The 17,329-nt window shown below is 43.8% G+C and overlaps 1 protein-coding gene across 3 annotated transcripts in view; it reads right to left on the reverse strand.

Annotated features, from left to right (window-relative positions):
• Rai14 (retinoic acid induced 14) overlaps positions 1-17,329 on the reverse strand; it is a 133,687-nt gene that overhangs the window by 91,763 nt on the left and 24,595 nt on the right. For all 3 annotated transcript variants that reach the window (XM_028767574.1, XM_028767575.1, XM_028767573.1), the window contains exon 2: positions 16,771-16,852. In XM_028767574.1, coding sequence (XP_028623407.1) covers positions 16,771-16,806 — 36 coding nt within the window. In that variant the 5' untranslated portion in view covers positions 16,807-16,852. The remainder of the gene's footprint in view (positions 1-16,770; positions 16,853-17,329) is intronic.

Raw genomic sequence — 17,329 nt, forward strand, 5'->3', positions numbered from 1 at the left:
TCAGCTTGTCTTCTGTGGGTGAAACCAGACTTCAGAAGAACCTGAGGGCTGGAAATGTAGTCTGGTGACAGAGCAACCTCCTAAATCTCAAGCCCCTGGGTTCCATTCTCAGTACTATGCCACACCCAAAAGGGTAGGGTTTCCCAATCCCTAGTGCTCAAAGAAGGAAAAGAAGCTAAAAGTCCAATACAAATGTGCAACAAACCTTTAATCTACTGTTCAGCCAGGGACATTAGTATACTGAATAAAGGCCTTTCAAGTAAGAGAGGAAAAAGCATGCAAATGAAAATATTTAAAGCTATTATTATACTCATGTTTACCTTGTGAGAAATCTTCATTGTGCCCAGTTAACTGTCAATAATAGAGAGACATTCACATTCCAGAGGTCATAGAAAGCCAATACTCCTTAAGTGGATGATTTAACACTTCAAGGAAAATTGGATTATGGGAAGGTCAAGTCCCTTTTCAGAAAGTGCATTAGGAGGCATGACAAAAATAAGGAAGTGGTTATAAATCTGAGTTCCAAGAATGGAAACTCCCCTGAACGGACAGCAAAAAACACTATGTCTGAACAATTACATTTCCAAGCTAAGAGGACAGAGAACAGAACACACACACAGCAACATGTACATGCACCACGTGTATACACATGGCACAAAAGTCAAAATCGCAGCATTAAAACATGTGTGTTCTGCTGAGGTGTCCCATTGAAGTCAGTGGCATCAAACCACAGTTAAGGATAGTAGACCACAGCCTCAAATACAGGGTTGTTTGCAAACACCAGAAGATGGCAGGAAAGCGTTCATGCATGAAAGACATGGAGCCCTCAGAGGTAAACTCAGGTAGCCATGAAGTGTGAAGATTCACATCTCTGATGGAAAAACATCCCAGTGACCAGACTCACACTTCACTTTCAGGGTTGCTATTTCGACGTGTGTGCTGTTTCCAGGCTCTTAGCTATACCACAATGCCCAGGAGAAAACCATATGCATTGTAAACCATAGTTTATATTTTCTGAGAGCCCACTTTAACAAAGAAACTAGTGAAATTCAACTTGAATAACATTTTATATGACCGAATGTAGCCAGAGTATCACTTCAGCAACATCAGAGAGTGGCTTTTAATTATTAGATTACAAAACTGTATTTTCATACTTAAATCTCAGTCCACTTTTAGTATAGCTTAATTCCTATGTTACATGCTTGTTGGAAACACCTGACATGCATTTTACTGTCCATGAGCTTTGCACTCAAAACAGATGCCCATACCCAAGCTGTTCCAAAATTAAGCATATTCTAAGGTTAGAATTGAGTATCTTAAAATTTAAAACCATAAAACAAATAAAACTAAAAAGAAACAACTGAGTTTCTTAGAAATAGGTCTAGCCATATTTCATGTGCTTGGCAGGTTTCCCACCGTCCCTCCATCATGAGGATAATCCTTTGCTGTCTGTCTACTCATGGAATAGGAAAGTCTGCATTGTGACGGAAACTGCCCCGTGGTAAGGACAGCAAGCCCCTCATTCTCCAAGTATGTTTTGGAACTCAGCTTACAGAAGTTGGAGGTGAAGGAAATATTGCTTTAAAAAAAAAAGCAAAAGGAGTGGGGTTGAGAAGGCTCAGCATTTAATAAGCTGCGGTGGGTGGGTCTTATTGAGCAGCAGTGGGTGGGGCTTAGTGAGCAGTGATTGGTGGGTCTTAGTGAGCAGCGATGGGCGGGCCTTAGTGAGCAATGATGGGTGGGTCTGATGGGCGGGTCTTAGTGAGCTTCGGTGGGTGGGTCTTAGTGAGCTGCGGTGGGTGGGTCTTAGTGAGCCTCGGTGGGTGGGTTTTAGTGAGCAGTAGTGGGTGGGTCTTAGTGAGCAGTAGTGGGTGGGTCTTAGTGAATAGTTTGGAAAGCTTCTTTGGTAGGTCCAGAAATATATCATAATTGCTGGCAACTACTGGACCCAGTAAAAATCCCAACTCCAGTTGCTTCTAAATCCCCGGGGGTGGGGATGGGGTTTGGAGGTTTGGGGGTGGAGGGGGTGAGGTCTGAAAGTGAGTACTAACTAGGCTTCCTCCCCAATTTCCCATTAGGTAAATGTGAGTTTGAGACCAAGAATTTGCATTTCCAACGAATTCCCCAGGTGTGCTATGATCCAAGCATCACCCTTGGAAACAGATGTACTTGACTAAGAAAATGCCCACCACAACATCAGTGCAAGTTACTAGGCTTGCCTCTGCATCAGCCTATGGAGCCCAGAGAGTAACCACTTCAAAGTGCAGAAGAGACAGGTGACTCTCCAGGGCTGATTTACCACAAAACTACTGAGGGCCCTCCTTCCATGACCTACAAAGTTAAAAGAAAAGGGGGAGGGGGGCTCTGACATACATATCCTCCATATAACCTAAGTCTTGTCAAATTTTAGATCTGCTCTTGAAGACCTCAAGTCTATATATATGTTTTCAAGGAAGAAAAAAATAATTACTTTTCTAACCATCACAGATTCATGTGGAACCTGTTTTTATTCTTAGTAATAGCACATGGACCAGCTTCTGAGATTTCTGCAACATTTTAAGGGACTGTACTACGTAGAGCCAAAATACGTTCTGCCGATTTTCACTCCAAATACCCCGGTGCCTTCTAATTTTTATGTACTTAAAAGTATCACCATGGTGACTCTCCAGCAGAAGTAGTTATAACCATCCTTATTTCTATGGGGTTTCTCTAAGAAGAAAAGCTGGCATGCGCCATATGTATTTAATGTATATATGTTGTCATTATATAATATGTAACCTTGCCATCCCAGTTCTCTCCACTTAATCTATCATATGTACTTTCCTGGCCGCAGTATGATGTAAGCTTGCTCTGAATGACTAGAACATTCTTCTCGAAGGTTGTAACAATTTGCCTCCCCCTCCAATATCCAGGTCACTCTTAATTCTGTAGTACAATATCAGAGAATGAACTCTCCCCTTTTTCGCAGTAGTTTGTTAGCAGGGCTTTCATTAAAGGGTCAAGAATCAGAAGAGTGGCCAAGCCTACCGTGCTATTTGGAAACAGTTTTGTGGAAGATCTACCAGGAAAGAAGCAGAGCATTCAGGAAACACACATGCACAGTAACTGGGGACCTTCAGGAAACATACATGCGCAGTAAAACTGGGGACCTTCAGGAAACACACATGCGCAGTAACTGGGGCTTCCTGACATTGGAGAATTTCTTCCCCAGCTAGCAACGAGTGGTCCAGAGTTTTCTGACAAACTATCCCTAAACAACTCACAAGAAGAAGAGCTGAAAAACATTATTACAATATTCTTTAAATGGGGTTGAAGGACCTCAAAAGTTGGGTCAGTACTTAACTTTTTGTTCTTGAAGAGGACCCAGGTTCAATTCCTAGTACCCACACAGTGACTCACAACATCTGTAACTCCAGGACGAGGAGATCCAAAGCCCTCACTTGACCTTCTCAGACATCAGGCATGCACATGGTGCACAGACACCAACGCATGCCAAATATTCATACACATAAAATAATAAACTTTTCTTTGGGTTTTTAAAATGAGGTTGGCAATTAGTCGATTGTCCAATCCAAACAAGAATCTGAGCCACGTTCTATGAGTTTCTAGTAATAAAGCAGTGCTTTGAATGGATGACAGGCAGGTTCTTTTATGATCAATATGGTAAAAATGCCAGACAATACTCCAGGTCTAAATTTAGGTGATTCTCTGTCTCTCAAATAACGGCTACTTACTGAGCACACATCAGGTCTAAGTTGATGACTGCTCTCTTTATTGTGGTTCTCCAATTACTTAAACTAACAGTTCTAGAACAAAGATAAAATAGCCAGTCATTTTTTTAATCCATGAGTTCTGCACCCACAGATTCAATTGAACACAAATGGAAAATATTTAGGAAAACAGTCTGTACCAAAACTATACAGATGTGTTTATGTGTGTATTCTTGTTTTATTTTCTAAAAAAATTGAGAACAACTGCTTACAAAGCATCTGTACTGTATTAGGTATTTTAAGCAATCCAGGGACAATGTAATATATACAATAGAATTCCACAGGTTACATGTGAATACTATGTGTGTGTTCTTTTTCAATGGGAGACTACCCACACAACAGGGTGTTTGAGAACCGTCAGTAATTTCATATTACACTTTGGCCTTTGATTCAGCCTGTACTGCTAGAAGCTCAGCTGAGGGGATAGTCCTACAAGCTCAAGACTACAGCTTACCACTTCAATCCATCTGTCTACCGTGGTAGAACGGTCTGATTAGCTTTCTAAATATCCCTGAAGCAGAACTTCACAGTAACAGACTCCTGTAACTCCCAAGGGTGGGCCTTACCAAGTGCTACATCCAGCTCTCAAGAACCAATCCACCTCCCAGCCTACAGCCATTCCACCAAGACCCCCAAAACCAGGAACCACCATCTATAGGAAATTCTGCCCCATACCTTCTGAAGGTGAAATCATATCTAGTGTATTTTTGAAAATAGAAAGCTATCCCATACTCCTTAAGCCTCAGGTCCTTTTAGGTTCTCCTTTTGCTCCATCTTTCCCCTAAACAGGTCTAACCACTTTGATTTCCATAGTCTCCACCCCACTTTTATCTTTGGCAACAAAGCTTTTCAGACTGATAATCCCCGGGGTTGGCCCGGTAGGCTTCACAGAAGCATGTTTTGGTCAAAGTCTACACTGGATTGTCAGCTTTCAGTTGCCACTGGCAGTAGGAATGAGGAATTTGAAATTCAATTCCAGGCCTTCCCTCAGTTGGCTGCAATCACTCTATTCTCTGTCTTCCTGACAGCAAACACTGGTGTGCACAGCCACAGCTATGCTTAATCTAGACATTCTAGAGCCAAGACTCCAGGGATGAGTCCTAATTCCTACTTGACTTTGGTGACCTGGGTACGTGTTAAGAGCCAAATTCATCTGCTGAAGTCCTCTCCCTGAGGAACAGAGTCAGTCCAGAAAAGATTCATCATCAACAAGGTGGGCCTTAACCAGCATGGTGTACTTCCTATGAAAGGGGACATGTGGGCACGGACATGTGTGCAGTGTGCACATTTGAAGATGAAGGTAAGTAACAGAACATGGATAAAGTGCCAGAAGCTAGAGAGGCAAGCACAGATTCCTCTAAGGTCCTCTGAAAGGATGTCAGTTTGGTCCCCTACATAGAGACAACGGGATACAATCAATGTCCCTGGGGTATAAGCCACTCTGATGAGTTTGGTACCTCAGCCCTAGCAAAGCAACACATCAGTTCTCTGAGCAGTAGTCCACCCCCCGCACCCCCACCCCTGCTAGAATATGGGACAAGAGCAGGTCTTCTGGAATAATGAGGAATCATTACAAATGAAGTTGCTTGCTTAAATTTATCACTTTGCCTCGTATTATTCAACTGTCCCCTATCCAGGTAGAATAGTGTTCACCTTCTCCTGCTGTTTCCTAATGCCTGCCCCACCAAACTGCTGAGTGACAGGCCGAGCCAAATTAATCCCACAGCAGATTTCTCAGGTGATGAGGGCCACTTAGCCTGGGCTGGCAGGGTGTGGCCACATGAAGAGGCCCTTCCTTTGCATTATCGACCGGAATCTGGCTCCCTCCCTGCTCTCTGCCCCACACCCACTCAAATCCCATCCTTTCCTTCCAGCAGCAACCACCGCCCTAGCCTTGGCTCTAGGCCTGGCCCCTTGCTCTGGTTACCGTTTCTCAAAACCCCCAATCATCCTACTGCCAGAATATAATCATGTCAAAACTTCATTCTTCAGTTTCAATTCACCCCGCCCTGGCCTTTCAACACTGCTCAGAGCCACCCATCTCCCCTCACAGCTCCACTTCCTATTAGCTGCCCACGAGAGCCTTGAACGCTCCACTCCACCTCTACTCCTGACATCCCGACCTCGTCATGATGGATTCCTCTATTAATCATAGCCTGCTCAATCAAGCTGGTCCAGCCCTGGGTTCATCTCTCTCTTTCATGAAGCTTTCCCTAAACCCTCATATTGCTGGAGTTCACACCAGAGTTCGTTTTGAGTAGCACAGGGTCAGTCATAGGAGGTCGGCTAGACAGTAAGCATATTTAGGTGTTCATCCCTTACAGACCTGAGCTGGGCACCAGGAGCTATGACTGACTTTGAATTTACTATGCGAAGGGTTTCACCTTAATCTTCATGCTGCTGTATATAGGTCCTACCTCAATTAAAGATGAGAAAATTAAAGATCAGAGCAATTATGGACATTGCTAACATCATATGGATACCAGAGGGTGAAAGCAACACAGACAGAAGACAGGGGTCGAGGTGAATAACCAGACACCAAAGAGTATGGATTACGGGCTGGAGTAAAGAGGATGTCAATGACTAGGGATGTGGCTCAGTAGCATCTCTATCACACATGCACACACACACACACACACACACGCACACGCACACGCACACGCACACGCACACGCACACGCACACGCACACATATACACACATACACACACATGTATATATACACATATATAAAATATACAGTCTCCTCTCTGTCTCTGTTTCTCTCTGTCTCTCTCTCACATACACACACACACACACACACAGAGAGAGAGAGAGAGAGAGAGAGAGAGAGAGAGAGAGAGAGAGAGACTGACTGAGACTTAAACACACTAAGGTTGAGCCTTTCAGCGGCTCAATGAAATTTTGTGTCTTAGATTAAAACTAGATGAACATATGTACCAAGAGTGTGGATGACTCAAGGCCAATGTTATAATAAGAACTAGAATTTAAACTGATGCCAAAACTCAGAAATAGATTCATCTAATATAAACCAAATTTAACAAACTGAACTACTACAGTAAATTTTAAATGGGATAAATACAATGTCTTGACTTTTGAGTTCAAGTATCTGAGGGCACAAATATCCGAAAAGAAACAGCAATCTCGGGGGAGAAAGAATGAATAGTAAACCCAGGATGAATGAAGAGAACAGTGTGGGTACCAAAACAGCTAATTTAATCTCAGTGGATGCCAACAGCAGAACAAGTCTAGAAAGTGAAAATTATTTTTATTGTTACTTTGGGACAAATCTAGAGTTCTGCTCAGAACCCTGGGCCACAACTTGAGGCTTAAGTTGTAACCTAGGCTCAGATGGAACTTGTTGACCTAATTAAGACATTCACATTTCAATTTCATATAGCATACCATGCGGTAGTTTGAATAAGAATAGGCTCATATTTGAATGAGTAGAGTGACATTAGGAGGTGTGACCTTGTTGGAGTAGGTATGTCATTGAGGGTGGACTCTGAGGTTTCTGAAGCCCAAGCCAGGCCCAGAGACTCTCTTCCTGCTTTGGAGTTCTCAGCTACCTCTCCAGCATCATGTCTGCTGGCATGCCGCCATGCTTTCCACCATGATGATCAGATGAACTAAAACCTCTGAACTGCAAGCCAGCCCCAATGAAATGTTTTCCTTTATAAGAGTTTACTGTAATCTTGGGTGTCTCTTCACAGCAATAGAAGATTAATAACAAAGACACACATTGACTGAATACATGGACTCATGGTAATGTAAAGCTAAGTTTATGATATGTAGTTGGAAGATAGCAACGTAAAGCCCTTGCTTTTCAATGGAGGCCGAGAGATCAGATCATGGTTTTTCTTGTCCGTGTGAGCAACCTCAAAATTATACCCATAAATGACACTTGTTAATCCCACATGTAATCAGATCAGTTAAAGCAAAGATTACTTGAAGAAAAACCTGACTGATTACCCAATGTTTCTGGTTGATAACATCCTTCCATTCCTAGCTTGGGAGAGGCAGTTAACTTCACATGAAACAGCCTACAGCCTGGTACAATAGACTTCCACCAACACAACGCTGTTGGGCAAGGAGCAGCCAACAGCAAGTCATTAAAGACTGAGAACATTCTAGAACACCTTTAACATGCAAGTCTGAAATGAGATTGTGGAACCTGCCTATGGATGTTAATTGTCTCTAATATCCAGTCTTCTTGGCCTCTTGAGGTTCAGCTGGTCTATGATCACCAACTTTCCCCTTAGGTTTTCATGAGGACAAAGAATTATAACCCCTTGGGCACATCTTTTAAAAAAGGAAAATGTTATAGTTCACTTTCTTTAAAACTTGATCATGCAACAGAGCAAGGAAGCCCAGATCAGTACTGTTCAATCTAATTATAAAGGAAAACTTACATCATTTAAAAAAGTTCCTGGGGCCAGGGAGATGGCTGTAAAAAAACAAGATCTGGAGAGATGACCCAGCAGGTAAGAGCACTGGCTCTTCCAGAGGTCCTGAGTTCAATTCCCATCAACCTCATGGTAGCTCACAACCATCTGTAATGGAGTCTGATGCCCTCTTCTGGTGTGTCTGAAGACAGCTGCAATATATTCATATCCATTAAACGAATACTATTTTAAAAGCAAAACAAAACAAACAAACAGAGCACTAGCTACACAAGCCTGAAGGCCCAAGTTCCAACCCAGAAACTAACCAAACACTCCAGATGCAGTGGGTGTAGCTGTAATCCCAGTACTCCTATGGCAAAACTGGGAAGCAGAGAGAGGAGAATGGCTGGAACACTGGGCAGTTAGCCTGTGGTATACACTGCAGAGACAGGAACAAGAGAGTCCCCCTCAAGAAGGCAGAACTGGCTCTCGCTCTTCTCTATACGTACCATGGCACAGGTGTACTGGTGTGCACTCTTACCACACACACACACCCCTCACACACAAATAAATCTGTGATAGGCTGGCTAAAATACATAAACAGAAACAGGGGAAATAAACTTTGCTAGTTTGTAAAAATCTAGACCATCAGTAGTCTGATGAGCAATTATTTTAAAATAACCCCAAGATTCCTTAAAAACAGTTAACATATTACGGTGGAGCAGAGTTCAATGTCTTTGACATCCGCTCCATGTTGTATGTTTTCGGTTCATCTCAACTTAAATCAGCACCATTTCAAATGCCCAGGAGTCTCAGGGGCCTGGACATAGGGCAGCCCTAGAGGGAACAGAAAAGCTGTATAACTTGGGGTCTAGTGCAGTCTATGCAGGGAGCTGAGTACAGACCCTTTGGATGCTTGGAACTCTCACTTCAGAGGAAAGCAGAACCACTCTATTTGGGCACCTTAACACACTAACCCATCACTAATTAATACATCCAGTAGGTTCCAGAAGGATCCTGCAGCATCCTAGTTATAAAAGAATTTTCCAAAGAATGGATAGCTTCATGAGTTGGAACTAAACTCTTGTCAAAACCCCTCCAAAAACAAAAGCCAGATATAAATGTTGGGCCCCACCCCCCAAAATGGAGCATTTGGGAAACACATTTCAAAGTAAACATGTGCAAAGAGAGTGAATGTGGATCCATTTACTTTCTCTTGCTCTCTGTCTCTACGGCTCTGGCTCCGAGCAGAGCACCCAGCCCACTGGGCAGCCCAGGAAAGAGCTGAAGACATCAGCCCAGTGGACGTCTAAGAAGATGAAAAGCAAAAGGGAACATTTTCAGACAGTGTTTCCCAAAAACAGGGAGAGCATTCTCAGCCATGACAGCCACTGACATAACCTATGAGTCAGACACAAGGCCTTTCCCCCTTTCAATGAGCTCAAGCAGAAGCAAACCCTGGGCCAACACTTTTAAAGACACAACTGGATGTCTGGCTAATGCTGTCCTATCACCATCTAAATTAAACTACCTAACTTCACGTAGTAAAGCTCTCTCTGTGCAGAAACTCAACTGAGAACCTCCACAGGATCGATTCAGAAGCAACTCCCGGTTCATCACTGAAGAAAAAAATCAAACAACAAATCCATCAGAGAAGAAAATCCGTAGGTCGACGATAGCCCTCATTGAAAATGATCTGATAATTAATGTAACAAAAGGTAAGAGGCACTGACCTAGATGACTTGTTTGCTCTGAATACTATCAGATGTTTTCCAAGTTTAGGGGTCAGGGTTTGCATTTCACCTTAGTCTCCAGACGGAAATGTCAGGTTTAAGGAAGAATCAGGTTGAGGTAATGGCTGAAGGTCTGATCCATGTAGCCTGCCAAGGAGTACCACACAGAGATGCATCATGGGCTCCAGCGAACAGCAGAAGCAACACCTGGCCTCCCCTTCAAAGCTGGCCTGAGATCTCTGTGGCTCTCAGCAAGCAAACCACCCAGGACTTCCCCTACCACAGGGGAAGGAAGGACACTGGCGAGAGTGAGCTTGACTGCTATATACAAGCTTAGATAATACAAAAGTACTGTACAAAAAAATCATTATACATTTTTTTTGTTTGTTTGGGGAAGGGTATTGTTGGGAATTAAACCCAGGGCTTCTATATGCTAGACAAGTGCTCTGTACAGGCTTATTTTAGCATAGAACAGCAGGCAAGGCTTTATTTTATACAGTTTGAAGATTCAAAATTTACAAATGCTAATGCCCTGTGTAAGCAGATATATACGTTCACACTGTGCAACATATCCTGTAACTAAAAACACAGTTCTGAGGCTGCCATTTAATCACATATGAGACTCATGTCATAAAAGTCACTTTTAACAAACCAACCTTCCTTCCTTCCTTCCTTCCTTCCTCCCTCCCTCCCTCCCTCCCTTCCTCCCTTCCTTCCTTCCTTACTCTGTAAAATGCTATTAGACGCTCTTTACCTGATAGAGTCCGAATATAAAATGATAAGCAGCATGCAAAGGACTCGGCACAGTCTCTTGTGCGGGTGGTGAGCCTGTGATACATGACAATGTTTCTCATTGTTGTCATAAGGAGGTGCCACTCTAGGACTGGGGAGATGGCCTTGTGGGAAAAGTGCTTGCTGCACAGCCTTGAGGACTTGTGCTTGGATCCCTAGTGCACATGTATAACTCCAGCACTGAGGAATATGGGGAACACAGGAGGATTTTGGGAGCTCGCTGGTCAACAAACCTCATCAAACTGGCAAGCTCTGGGTTCAGTGGGAGGAAACCCTGACTCAAAAATAAATAAATAAATAAATAAATAAATAAATAAATAAATAAATACATGAATACATGAATACATAAATACATAAATACATAAATAAATGTGATGTGAATACTTAATGTCCTTGACTTCTAGTCTCCACATATGTAAGTGTGAGTGTGCACACACACACATACACACACACGGCTGGAGGGGGAGGATAAAAATTTTAAAAATGTGGGGACTGCAGTGATGGCTCAGAGGTAAAGACTGCTTTCTATTCTTCCAGAAGGACCCAAGTTCAATTCCCAGCAACTACATCAGGTTGCTTACAAGCACACTCCAGCCCTAAGGCATACAACTCTCTACACACAGACACACACACACACACACACACACACACACACACACACACCATTTTAAAAGAGAGAGAAATGTTTACTCTTATTCCTGTGCATTAGGCTGGAACACTGCCATGCCCTTCCCTCCTTCTGAGACACTAAGCATCATCCACAAGATGAAGAGATGAGATCTATTAACTGTCTGTACTCAGTGAGAAAAGGAAGGTGGGAACTTTAAAAACCTATTCCAGAATAGAAACGCATTACAGGTTGAATGGTGTCATGTCCAGAATATTTATGCTGAAGTGCTAAAACCTCCACATCAGAATGTTACCTTACTTAGATTAAGAAGTAGACTTTAAAAAAATAAAAGCCTACATGTTAATGTAGCTTAAAATGAGGTCAGCAGAATGGGCCCTAATCCAATACAACTGGCCCTAATCCAATACAACTGGCCCTAATCCAATACGTCCCCGTTTAAAACCTGGCAATGTGGACACAACACGCACACAGAGAGAAAGGAAAGATGAAGTCTAGAATTGGGGTAACACGCCTATAAGCCAGAGTTCCCGGTAAATACCTAGAGTCCTGGACAGGCACGCAACAGGCTCTCCCACACGGCCCTCTACACACCAGCCCTACCACAGTCCCAGCCTCTGGACCCAGTAGACAATAAATTCCTATTGTTTAGGCCACCCAGCTTGTAGCGCCTTGTTATGGCACCTGGCCAATTAACACAAGGTGAGATCAGGCAGCAAGAAGATTCTCTTGTTTCAAAAGGGCTGACAAGACCTGGAAAGTATGCAGCCTGAGAAGAACCTACCGAGGTTCTCGCCTTGTCTCCCATCTCCACCCAATGGGGTCATCTCTCAGACCTTTTAAAGCTATGTGTCTACCACGAAGTTAGCCTGAGATTGGCCAAGGCTTGTGTATCTACAGAGAGAATGTGATTTTAAATAGTCCTGGTGTGTGCACATGTGCCTACAGTGACTCAAACATCTGTAAGGACTTATTATAAATGACTAAAAACTCCTTGGAAAAAAAAAAAGTACCTTGGCAGCAACATCAGTTTTTAACCTTCATGAGAACCATTATCTCAACAGGCAACAAATTCAGATCCTGACTGAGCAGGATGTGTCTGGTTCCTCAAGATTCAGGGGGTGTGGGCATTTCCTTGGCTCAAGGCTGCAGTCTCGGGAGCTGCTACATCAAGGTATCAAATGCCATCCATTTAGTCTTTTCCAAACGCTGTCACTTTAAACCAGCTGCTCTGATTTTTCTCCACGCAATGTCTACTGCGTGTTCTTTAGACTAACAGGACACACACCTGGGAATAAAACTTTCACAAAAGCAAACGCACACCCAGGGAATAAAGGCTGCCTTCTCAGTCACTTCTCAAGGTTTGTTACAAAGGTCTTTAAATCCCATTTCCCATCCCTCAAACCCCCACCCATGTCACTCTGGCACTAAGAATCCAGAATTTGCCGAGAAATTTCAGAAGCCCACAGTGTTTTACCTGTAAAGGGAAACTTCGACTTTTCTGGCCTCATTTCTCACGAGGACAGCTTTTTTTCCCCCACATGAAACTACATACAATTTGCAAATGCTTCGAGGTAAAGGAGCCATGTGCAAACTAAAAGATAAAAGATCTAAAAGTATCCCACCAGAGAGAATATAAATAATGAGAATTTAGACTCAGCTTACTTCATAAGCATAAAAGTCAACCTCTCCACTTGAGAAACAGAATTCACACTTAGGGGTGTTCTAGCTAAAATCTTCATAGCCACACCCCAGATTGGGATGCTTGTCTGGATTCCTCCGGTCTTACTAGTTTACATTGTCAAGGGCAAAATTTAAGATTCCACATGGTAAGCCTTTGCTCCCCACAACCTCAATTTCATCTTTTCTACACATACCAATCCCCTGGGTTGAAATTTCACCTTCCCAAGGCTTCTGAAATTCTCCCACTGACAGTGACTTGGATCATTTGCCACCAGGCTTCCCAGTCTAACAGTCAATCCCCACGTCTAGCTCTGGTTTTCTGCCAGAGTTAGGCTCAGCTCGAAGGTCTGTTTGGCATCCATATTCTATGTTTGCTCTGTCCTGAGCATTTGAGGCACCTGTTTACCTCTCTCCTCCTTCCTAGTTTATCAGCTTCTTGGAGTGAGGTTGGGCATGTGGGAGACAGAGTCACTGCATAGCCAAGGCTAGCCTTGAACTCCCAGTTCTAGGTTTATCATGGCCAAGTCTGGCCTTGAACTTCTAATCCTCCTGCTTCCACTTTCCTTGTGTTGGTCAGGCTTGTAACATCACACTCTTGTTTTCAGACAAAAGTGAAAGAAAAATCAAAAGCCTCTACAGTTTGCATTATTTGTGTGTCTGCCTCTCTACTGTCTAGCCCACGTGTAAGGATGCCTCAAGTCAAGCTACTACTGTAAACTGAAAAGACAGAACTACAGAAGCATCTCTTTGGCCTCTGTAGATTATCTATAGGGTCCTAAATATATTTAGGGGTCTGTCTAACCACAGCCCGCAGAATCAGATAGAATCCCCAATGGCATACAAATAAGCCTGTCCTAGTCAGGGAACCAAACTGAAGAAGCTTCCAGAAAGCACACCCTGACTATATCTCCACCTGCACAAAGGTCCTAGAGTAGCACATCAACCTGAAGGCCACCCACGGGGAACTCCTTGAGGCCACCGTCACCCCTGTTGCTTACTCCTGAGATTTCTCAATAGCCACAAGGTGACCTGGCTGCAGCCCTCCCACGCACAGCCCGGCTGAAACGTGATCACATTAGTGGGTCACCTGTCTTCTCTTTATGTAATCCTGAACCTGATCTGCCGTCCTGGGCTCCCTACCCTTAGAAACACAAAGAACTCTTTCTTCCCTTTCTGTTTGACACAAAGACAAGCAGGGACGTGGGATGGCTGAGGCTGCAGGACACTCAGGAGACACCACACGCTTCAGTCAAGATTGTAGTTGGGCTCATTTCATTGGACATCACCATTTGTAGATCTGTTTTCTTGTCGATACGTAACTAGTGATACATACGGCAGCTAGCAAAAACAAGTGAAAGGCATGCTCTTAAAAGCAACCCTCCCAGGTCCATTCACTCTCGCTCCTTTTCAGAGGTTCCCTGGATCTTTCATTTTTATATTCTGTTAAGTTCCTTAGTCGGATAAAGTAGGACTGACCGAGTAGCATCCGAGCATCAGGCCCTGAGATGTGTGTCAGACCTCCAGTAAGTAGCACATCTAGCAAACCTCAATCCCAGTTCAGAGTTGCTCCCTGGATTTCTACCATTTCATAAACCCGAATCTCCATCCCAGGCTCCTGACTTCAGGAAACCTACACTTCCAACACCTCGCTGCAAAAGCTGGTTCTACAATGGAGAGCTACGGGACTCCATAGACACTGCTGCACGTCTCTGGGGCCTCAGTTCCTTAATCTGAAGAAACTGCTTGCTCTGTGAGAGCTAACCTCTGATGCTGGTGACAAGGACACCTCAGGGGCCTAGCGGAGTATGGAGTCTCTGGTATGAAAAGTTGCCCTGTTACAGCCGGGATCACCATATGGCTGGCCAACAAACGAGTTTGTTTGGAAAGCACTTTCTTCTTGTGTTTTTATTCCCTCCTTTTAGCTCTCCGGTGATGTAGCTTGAGAAAACAATTTGGGATACACTTGGGAAGCCCTTTAGATGGGTCTCGATGCATTCAACCAATTTCCTTTGCTCTCCTCCCACAGAGCCACTCCTCGGATGTTCCTTCTAGCCCTTACTCCCAAAATCAAGACCTTCTTGCTGCCAAATCTCAGAAGCTTTTACTAGTGTCATTATTGTGACTTTTTTTTTTAATTCTCGGAAATGTTTCAATTTTCATTTAAAACTGAGGTTCCATCAGCACCCTCCCTTGGATTGCCAGTCCCCACCTGCCCTGGTTAGAGATCACAACTCCCAGGGGACGAGAGCCTGCTACAATAGTCTCAACGTACACAGTTGGAAGCAGCCCAAAGTCTCTTGGAACCATTTCCCCCACTTTGGCAGCCATGGAGATTGAACACAGGGCCTTATGAATGCTAAGCAAATGTTCTACCACTGAGCTACACTGCCATCCCAAACTCCCTCATATGGTAATTTATACACTGGTATCTCCGGAACTGGGCAAGGCGGTGTATTACTTGCCTTTCCTCTTTAATTGAAGCCAAAGGTGATACGTAGGCTTAGTACCATTGGCCAGTTGGGGGAGGGGAGGGAGCATAGTAAAGTTTTCTTGGGGGAGGGCCACCTGAAGATGTGACAGAACTCTCTTCGGAGCTCACAGTCTAGCTATCTGACCTTGCTCGAGTCAGATTCTTTGAGTTGCAGTTAATTTGCCTTAAGAGTGAACTGAACTTTTCCCTAAGACCTCTAGTTACTTTTTTCTTTTCTTTTTTAAAAGAGACAGTACTTTGGAGTCACTCCTGAAGCATCTTGTCCAGCCTCTTATCAGAGCCGTAAGTACACAACTACAGGTCACAACATAGTCTAAGAGATAAGTAGGTATTCGTGCAAAGAGCACACTAGCCATAAAGATGCAGCCTCGTTTACTGCAGACTCACAACGGTGCCAACCTACCCCCAATAAATTCATGGCAGAGCACAAAACTCCAGGCTCGCCTCTAATTATGTAATCTTAAGCAGTAACGGAGCAAGCCTATTTCAAAGGTGACTTATCTGGGCTTCTATCTAACGCTCTTCCACGAATTTCTCTCTCCTGCAACAGTTTCGCTTGAGGCTTTTGGAATGCAGCTGGTTTACAAGGCTCGGAGCCCAGCACAGCTTAGGAGGTAAGAACCTGTGACAATATCCCCCCACGAGCCCTTGTCACTTTCTCTGACGGGAGACCTTCGTGTTTCAGACAGACCTTCTATCCAGTCTGCCAACCTAAAGTTGTTTTTGATGGACTTTGTGAGGAAAAACCCCAGGAATTTAGGAGTGAAAGACTAGTGAGCTATAAATACCGAGTTCAAGGTTCTTAAAGAGGACAAAGTTGATAATGTAAGCCCTAATCACCTCTATTCTGGCCAAGTGTGGTGAGTAAACACTCAGAAGGCTGAAGCAGGAGGATTGCTGTCAGTTCAAGGCCACAATGTACAAAGTGAGATTCTCTGGGGGAGCGGGGGAGAATTAATTAATAACAAATATAAATTAAAATTAATAAAATAACATTCTAAATCCGGACCCTGGCAGCTTTGGATTTCACTGGCTTTGACTGAGTCTTTAATTTGACTGCTCCTGTCTCTCCATGACAGGAAGCGTTTCCTACTGGCTTTTCTGAAAGCTGGACACACAACAGCAAACTAAAACACGCTCATTCGCAGACACCACGCTGAGCTGGCGCCTAGTGCTTCGGGATCTGTCGTTTATTAACCCAGAGCCTTATCAGGGCAGGAGCGGGGCTGTTTCTCTAGGCCCGTGGAGCATGGTGGGGCAGCCAGACTGTGAGTCACCGCATACTTACGTCGCTCTTCCGAAACTTCGCTTTGAGGCTCTTCATGATTAGTCCATTCAGCCTTCCAAAGTCCTAGGAGATTTGTCAATACCTAAGCAGAGAGAGAGAGGGAGAGAAAAAAAAAATGAATGAATGTAGCTTGCCAAGTAAACACTACAGATTTTCTCCCCTGATTGGATTACGACACTGGGCTACGAGGAGGAGGAGGAGATAGGGTTGAACTGACTGTCAGTGACCATCTGGGAGGCAGCGAAGAACATACGCTCTCCCGCTCTCCCACTCGAGATATGTACCCTCAGACCTCCTGAAAAGTACAAATTAGAAGGAAAAGAAAAAACCAAGAACTTTTTTATCCTCTTCATTTATTTTAGCTGACATATAAAAACTGCATGTACTTCTCACCTAAAATGTGGTATTTAGAAATATGTATACCTTGCAGAACAGCAAATGGGCCAATTAACCGGCCTGTTACTTCACACGCTTCTCACTGTACTACGAGGAGAATCTTTAAGTCCTAGCAATCTCAAGTACACAGACTGTCGTTTACAGGAGTTACCAGGACGCACGA

This window comes from Grammomys surdaster, unplaced genomic scaffold (assembly GCF_004785775.1).
Source record: "Grammomys surdaster isolate TR1022 unplaced genomic scaffold, NIH_TR_1.0 174, whole genome shotgun sequence".
Classification (NCBI taxonomy): domain Eukaryota; kingdom Metazoa; phylum Chordata; class Mammalia; order Rodentia; family Muridae; genus Grammomys; species Grammomys surdaster.